A 7,967-nucleotide genomic window follows, 5' to 3' on the forward strand; every position below is an offset into this window, starting at 1 on the left:
GAGAGAGAGAGAGAGAGAGAGAGAGAGAGACAGACAGACACAGACTCACAGACACACACACATATACACACACACACACACACTGAGAGTACATGCGCATGCACGCGCACATATATATATATATATATATATATATATATATATATATATATATATATATATATATATATATATATATATATATATATATATATATATATATATATATATATATATATATATATATATATATATATATATATATATATATATATATATATATATATATATAAGAAGAGGCACTTGTCAAACAAGCTAGTTATTTCATTTTGTTTCTTATGGCATATATACACTTGTTTTTTTAGCAGATTAATCATGCATGAGCAGCCAGCATCACTAAAATTTATTTGTCCCTTTCTAATAAAAACATTTTGTCCGTAACTTTATTTGACATTGTATCTAACTTCTTTGCTATAGCTCGAAACTTAAGATGATGAAAGCATTATTGTTAAAATTTGTGGCAAGAATGTGTATCTTTGTCTACTGTCAGCAGTTCGTGAATTATTTTTATTGGCTAACACATTTGTCAAACAATATAATATCCATGCATGATAATTCCGTAGAAAGGAATATGCTTGATAGTAGCAGGTATATGCACCCCTTTCTATAAAGTAGCATGCCTACATGCAACCACGCTTATCGATCATAACTACGTGCCTTAAATTGAGTCATCTCATCTCCCGCCACCAATATGACTGAGCCTGTTTGGCGCGATGGTATTAAATAACACCCGTCACATCGAATGTTTGGATGCTAATTAGGAGTATTTAATATAGATTAATTACAAAACTAATTGCACAGATGGAGTGTAATTCATGAGACGAATCTATTAAGCCTAATTAGTCCATGATTTGACAATGTGGTGCTACAGTAACCATTTGCTAATGATGGATTAATTAGACTTAATAGATTCGTCACGCGAATTAGCACAGGGTTCTGCAATTAGTTTTATAATTAGCTCATGTTTAGTTCTCCTAATTAGCATCCGAACATCCAATGTGACACTGTTAAAGTTTAGCACCTCGTAACCAAACACCCCTCGCAGGTGAAAATGCACCAGCTACTGAAGAGTGAAGAGCAAAAATCTTAGAAAGCCATAACAACTTTGAGGTAGTTAAGTCTAACATTTAACCCCTGCTAGCTGTAGTTAAGTAACAACTTTGAACTACCTAGCACACAGAGCAGTAAATGCATGGAGATTTGACCTTGTAATTTTGTACCGAGGTTAGGTAAATCTGAGCACATGCATCTGTGCACAGTACGTACACGTACGTAGTAGTCGTTAAACAGAAAAATGAGAAGCTCATGCTGCCTGACTGCTGAGACGTCGCTTCCACCTGGTGCAAAGTCAGAAACGACCGTGTGGGGTTCAGCAGCAGGCACATGCCGGGGAGTTGCACCGCGCACGCCATCCGATGCTGGCCACTCCACCTATCTGCAGGCAATGTCAACTTCTCCAGAGTACTTATCATTCAGGATGCCCTAATTTAAAAATGTCAGCTCGATCGGCACCCCCGGCTATAAAGCCCCATCCATCGATGCTGGATCCAACCACGATCGAGCTCGATCAAGCACCTATCTGCAGGCACACAAGGTTTTCAGCAGGTGTATAGTAGCGAGTCCTCGGGTAAGAAGCTAGCGGCGGAAGGTTGAAGAAGAAGCTAGCTAGCTAGAGGTAGAGAGTGCCATGGCCAGCGTGCACGGGGTGACCGGGCGTGAGCCGACCTTCTCCTTCTCCACGGAGGATGGGCGCCCCGATGCGGAGGACGCGGCGCCGGCGAAGTTCGATCTGCCGGTGGACTCGGAGCACAAGGCCAAGTCCATCCGCATCCTCTCCATGGCCAACCCGCACATGCGCACCTTCCACCTCTCCTGGATGTCCTTCTTCACCTGCGTCGTCTCCACCTTCGCCGCCGCGCCGCTCATCCCCATCATCCGCGAGAACCTCAACCTCACCAAGTCCGACATCGGCAACGCCGGCGTCGCCTCCGTCTCCGGCGCCATCTTCTCGCGCCTCGCCATGGGCGCCGTCTGCGACCTCCTCGGCCCGCGCTACGGCTGCGCCTTCGTCATGATGCTCGCCGCTCCCCCCGTCTTCTGCATGGCCGTCATCGACAGCGCCGCCGGTTACATCACCATCCGCTTCCTCATCGGCGTCTCCCTCGCCACGTTCGTCTCGTGCCAGTACTGGACCAGCACCATGTTCAACATCAAGATCATCGGGACGGTGAACGCGCTGGCGTCGGGCTGGGGCGACATGGGCGGCGGCGCCACGCAGCTCATCATGCCCTTCGTCTACGAGGGCATCCTCAAGTGCGGCGTGTCCCCGTTCGAGGCGTGGCGCATCGCCTACTTCGTCCCGGGGCTCATGCACGTGGTCATGGGCATCCTCGTGCTCACCACCGGGCAGGACCTCCCCGATGGCAACCTCCGCAACCTCCAGAAGCAGGGCGACGCCAACAAGGACAACTTCTCCAAGGTGTTCATGCACGCCGTCACCAACTACCGCACCTGGGTCTTCGTCTTCATCTACGGCTACAGCATGGGCGTGCAGCTCACCACCAACAACATCATCGCCGAGTACTTCTACGACCAGTTCGACCTCGACATCCGCGTCGCCGGCATCATCGCCGCCTGCTTCGGCATGGCCAACCTCGTGTCGCGCCCCCTCGGTGGCGTCCTCTCCGACCTCGGCGCGCGCTACTGGGGCATGCGCGCCCGCCTCTGGAACATCTGGATCCTCCAGACCGCCGGCGGCGCATTCTGCCTCTGGCTCGGCAGCGCCAAGTCACTGCCGGCCTCCATCACCGCCATGGTGCTCTTCTCCTTCTGCGCGCAGGCCGCGTGCGGCGCCACCTTCGGCGTCATCCCCTTCGTCTCCCGCCGCTCGCTGGGGATCATCTCCGGCATGACAGGCGCCGGCGGCAACGTCGGCGCCGGCGTGACGCAGCTCATCTTCTTCACCCTGTCAAACTACTCGACGGGGAAGGGGATCCAGAACATGGGCATCATGGCAATGGTGTGCACGCTGCCGCTGGTGCTCATCCACTTCCCGCAATGGGGGTCCATGCTCCTCCCGCCCAGCGCCGACGCCGACGAGGAGCGCTACTACGCCTCCGAGTGGAGCGAGGAGGAGAAGAGCTTGGGACGCCACAGCGCCAGCCTCAAGTTCGCAGAGAACTGCCGGTCAGAGCGAGGAAGGCGCAACGCCGTGCTCGCCGCCGCGGCCACGCCGCCGGGCAACACGCCGGAGCACGTCTAAGAAGTAATATACTAGCTAGCTATTACCGACCTGGCGACTTTACATATACACATAAACACACATGCGTGCATGCGTTTGTACGGATGCCCATGCTTAGTAGATGTATAATATTATTAAGGGGTCTTGATCGAGATGAGAGGGAGGACATGTCATATAGCCTTTTATTAGTTATTATCATCGATCGAAGCGTCATAGATTTGACTCTCTAGCATCCATCGGCCGCTGCCTTTTGACCATATGTGATGTTGGTAACGCGCGTCAACTACTCTCTACCGTCTGATGATACTCCTAGTCCTAGCTTATAACAAATTAAACAGGTTTCAGCGACGTCTAAACCTTCCTTCCTCGACAATGCAACAAATAACTTTGCTTATAAGCATTCGTCCGTTTCTTTTGTGTGGCAAGTACATACAGCAAATAATCAGATACACAGAGCTAACAATGCATCAAACTTTGCTTATAAGCGTTTGTCCATTTCTTTTGACGAACGGAGATCCTTTATTCCTTTTGATAGATGCACTCTTCACTGTCTCTGCATCTATCATTAGATTCTTCATCAATTATATTTTCATAGTATACTATCTTTATAATTTTCTCTATAAATTTGGTCAAACTTGAGATACTTTGACTCTCCAAAATTCTTGAAATGACTTATAATATAATTTGGGATGGAGGGAGTATATATTATTATACTCCGTAGTCAGCCATAGAATAGTTATTCTATAGCTAGGTCACTTGGCATGACATGATAGGCCATCATCAGGGTCCACGCGCGTTGCTGCCCTCTCGACCTATACGCGAGCCACCACCGAGCGAGCGAGCCGAGGATGAGCCGCAGGTCATTACTACTATAATCATTGTGCATGGTCATCATTACATTTTAATCAACGCGGGTAATTAAACTTCCGATCTGGTCAAGATCCCAACCAGGTTCTCCGTTCAAAATACAAGATACGATCACGTAATTAATTCACGTTGTTTAGTCGTTTTGATTACTGGAATTCGAGTCCACAATTGCAGGCGAGGAAGTGAACGAGTTACGAGAATACATGAACGTGGTTTGTATACAAGTGTTCTGATGAACGAGTTACAAAAATGCCAGGACAAATTTACCATGTAATTCTTACCATAATTTGATTGGCCTGAGATGATAATTACGACGGAGAGTTATTATAATGACAAGAGTGATTTAACATGAAATACTTACAATAGTTCGATTGGCTCGAGACATAATCTGAATGGCGAGCTACCAATTTCTTGCACATTCTATCTAGCACTGCAACACATCACACAACTAGAAATTGTGGCAAACACCATCAGTCCCTTGCTTGCCGTAGTGCTAGGAAAGTCAAATCAGAAGCAATTTCGGGGAGAAAGTCTGGTTGACTGAGCAGAGTTCAGAAGCACGTTTTGAATTGTCAATGGGCAGATCATGGCCTGCTCATGCCAGAAAGCAAGGAAACAAAACCTGAATGGACAGGATAGCATGAAACCATGATCACTGACTAATCTCATTAACTAAATTTAGGCATACGCCACACCAATATAGTATTCAGTATAATGGAGATTCACATTTTGGAGGAAATACTTTCACAATATGCTCATATAGTTACATGAAACGACCATTTACTATATCTTTCACAGTTATTGGTAGCTCTCGTGATATCTTTTTTCTCATGTTGGGATAACAAGCTCCTTTTTTTATAACAGAACCGCTGAAAAAAATCAATTTTCAATCTGCAAGGATAAAAAAATAGAAAATGTTACTTTGAAAGAGTGAGACCTTATTAACAACAAATTAATCTTATGTAAATTATTATGATAATCTTATGTAAAGGATTACTAGAATCTGTATCCCTTATATGCAATTTACAATAAGTTTGTATTAAATTTCAGATAATTACCACGATGGCGTTATCAAGTTACTATGGGCAGTGTACAAATTTGGTTTTGCTCTATAGAAAGGCACGGTAAGATGAAAAACGCATTATCAATGTGCCATGATTAAGTTAGTACGTTACTATAAAATGAGGCCCAATTAACTAGAATCCAATATACTACAATGCCTTCAATAAAGTACCAGAACTCATATGATAGGTTACCACAATGGTATCATCAAATTACTAGATTGGAATATTAATTTACTACAAAAGCATTTACCAAAACAGCGTTGTCAAGTTACTTAAAAAGATGACCAATTTACCAGAATTAATAATACTGGAATTCATGGGCATATGGATAGAATTCAAACAACAGAACCAAAGACAAGAGAGAATAAGCATTCACCTCAGCTGCTTGCTGAGCTTCCTGAATACTTACGTAGCAGGCACGAAAAAACAGCCCCATCACCTCCGCCCTGCACCATGGACAAGACAACAAGCAGTTTGTGAATGGATCAGAGTGTATAGGTCACAAGAATTAGGAAATGAACAACCCTGGAGAATTCATCTCCCTGAATGTACACTCCTTATATACATGTAGAGAAAACTACTGAACATCTCCCTGAATGTACACTTCTTATACATGTAGACTTTCCTTTTTCACAGGTAAATTTGAAGGAAATAAGCTCGCAGGCATAAACGCATAACATAATTTATCTATCAAAAGTATAGTAATAGAAACAATTTGACGTAACTTTCAAACTATAGCCAGGTGAAGTCAAGGTAAATTTACCACATGATGTATCAGTCAAATTTGTAGTAACTGGTTGAAGTAGGAAATACACATAAGTCAGAAAAATAGTAAATTAAACAACTAATTTTCCACTGTGCAGCAGGGCCAATGAGAGGTATAGAAAGTTTACAAGAATTATGTTATGCAGCATGGTAATTTACTATAAGGAGCCATCAAATCATTCAAAAATATATTTGTACCTACTATCTATGCAGCATGGTACCTGAAGTAGTAAACCAACTTGTACGTGTACAGGTAATAGATGGAACCGGACAAATATGGGTGCTATGCAACCTGCAGCTATCTAAAGTCTATTGAATCAAACAAAAATACAGAGACTTCCATGATATCGTCGTTCAAAAGATAGGGCTGCATTGGGAATTCGCAATGCAACTCGGCTAATCAGACAAATAAAAAAAACTTCAAAACCAGGAATGTGCAGTGACGCACTAATCTCCAACCAATGGGCATAATCAGTAGAGTGAACAAGGGAAGTAGAATTACGTGATGCTTACCTCAGGGTCTCTACGCTGGCTTGGAGTAGGATGGGTTGATCACCCAAAACCGAAGAACTCCTACAAGAACGCCGGCAGCAATACAAGTACGGATGGCACAGGTGCGATACTGCTTCATTATCACAAACATGGTGGCCTGGATTTGATCAGAAATTTAGAATTAAAAAAGAACGATATAATTATGTGATGTACAAGAGCTTTATAAATAATTTACTTGATCTAAGTGATTTACAATAATTCTGTATTTAATTTAAAAAGTGTGCACCAACAATGTGGTAACTGTTTATATGAATACCTTCAGAAAAATGTCATTTTTACCACAACTTCATCACGTTACGTGACCCATTAGTTATCCTCTTACTCATCATCAGTAATTTTATTTTTGTAGTATAACAGTAACCACCAGAAGTGAATCCATCTTGCACATCTACAGGTTCAAGAACAAATCCAGGTACCAGGGTTGCTGTTTCTGGGAGTGCAAGGCAGCAGCAACTAGTCAATCCAGGTGAAAATCGAAAAAATGAAGCATGTATAACAATGATGCATAGTAGGACTTACTGCACGAGAAATGTCTGAAAATTTACTATATATTAGGATCAGGAGGTACCACAATTTTGTCAAGCTGTTCCAGGAAACCATTTACTTTGTAATGACGAGATCAATTTACCACAAAATGCTACCTGATAATACTCAACTCTAAGTATCAGGTGGCTGCTGCATTTACAAGTTCTTTCATTCATAATCAGGGTCCATGTTACAACAAAAGGTCAAATTTTGAATTGAGTCCGTTATACAGTTAAAATTGTAACAATCTCGCTCGGCCAGATTGGCTCAATTACAAATGACAGTCTATGAGCAAATTACCTCATGAGCACTAAAAAATAGGTTTAGCTCTGGTCCTTTACTACAATACTGAAAACCAGAATAGGCCAAACATCCTGTACGTCAATTAACCATTATGAATCTAGGCACTTTACTGAGATATGAAATCATTCACATATTTGGCATCATACTGTTCATAGGCCCCATTAAACCACGCAACAGTGTGAACATACAGGTAGGTACTTAAATCACGACTATTGCAACAAAGCAATGATTAATATGGAATCATGAACCTCAGAATCTTGTCTCCTCTACGGGCATGGGGAGTGACGGCCCACCCTACACAAGAACGACGGCCGATGCGGAGGGATGTCGCCAACCAACGCAGGGGAACGGATTTGAGATTGGACTTCAGGTTGGAATGAGGTCGCATCTGCGGGAGGATTTGGGGGATTCCTAGTTGCGATTGAAGGCAGAGAGTATCCTGCTCAGGTATGCAGTCAAACAATTAAAATAGAAATGAATTAAACAAAAACAAATTAGTACGGACGAATTTCTTCTCAAGGGGTGTTTGGGAGGAGGGGCTAAAATTTTAGCCCCCGTCACATCGAATGTTTGGACACTAATTAGGAGTATTAAACCTAGACTAAGGGGGT

The 7,967-nt window shown here is 43.6% G+C and overlaps 1 protein-coding gene across 1 annotated transcript; it reads left to right on the top strand.

Moving 5' to 3' along the window:
- Positions 1 to 1,602: 1,602 nt before the first annotated feature.
- On the top strand, positions 1,603 to 3,509 carry LOC101767080 (high-affinity nitrate transporter 2.1). Its single transcript, XM_004952081.2, has one exon. The coding sequence runs from the start codon at positions 1,727 to 1,729 to the stop codon at positions 3,299 to 3,301; it is 1,575 nt and encodes a 524-aa protein (XP_004952138.1). The 5' UTR covers positions 1,603 to 1,726; the 3' UTR covers positions 3,302 to 3,509.
- Positions 3,510 to 7,967: the final 4,458 nt, after the last annotated feature.

Source organism: Setaria italica, chromosome I (genome assembly GCF_000263155.2).
Source record: "Setaria italica strain Yugu1 chromosome I, Setaria_italica_v2.0, whole genome shotgun sequence".
NCBI lineage: Eukaryota > Viridiplantae > Streptophyta > Magnoliopsida > Poales > Poaceae > Setaria > Setaria italica.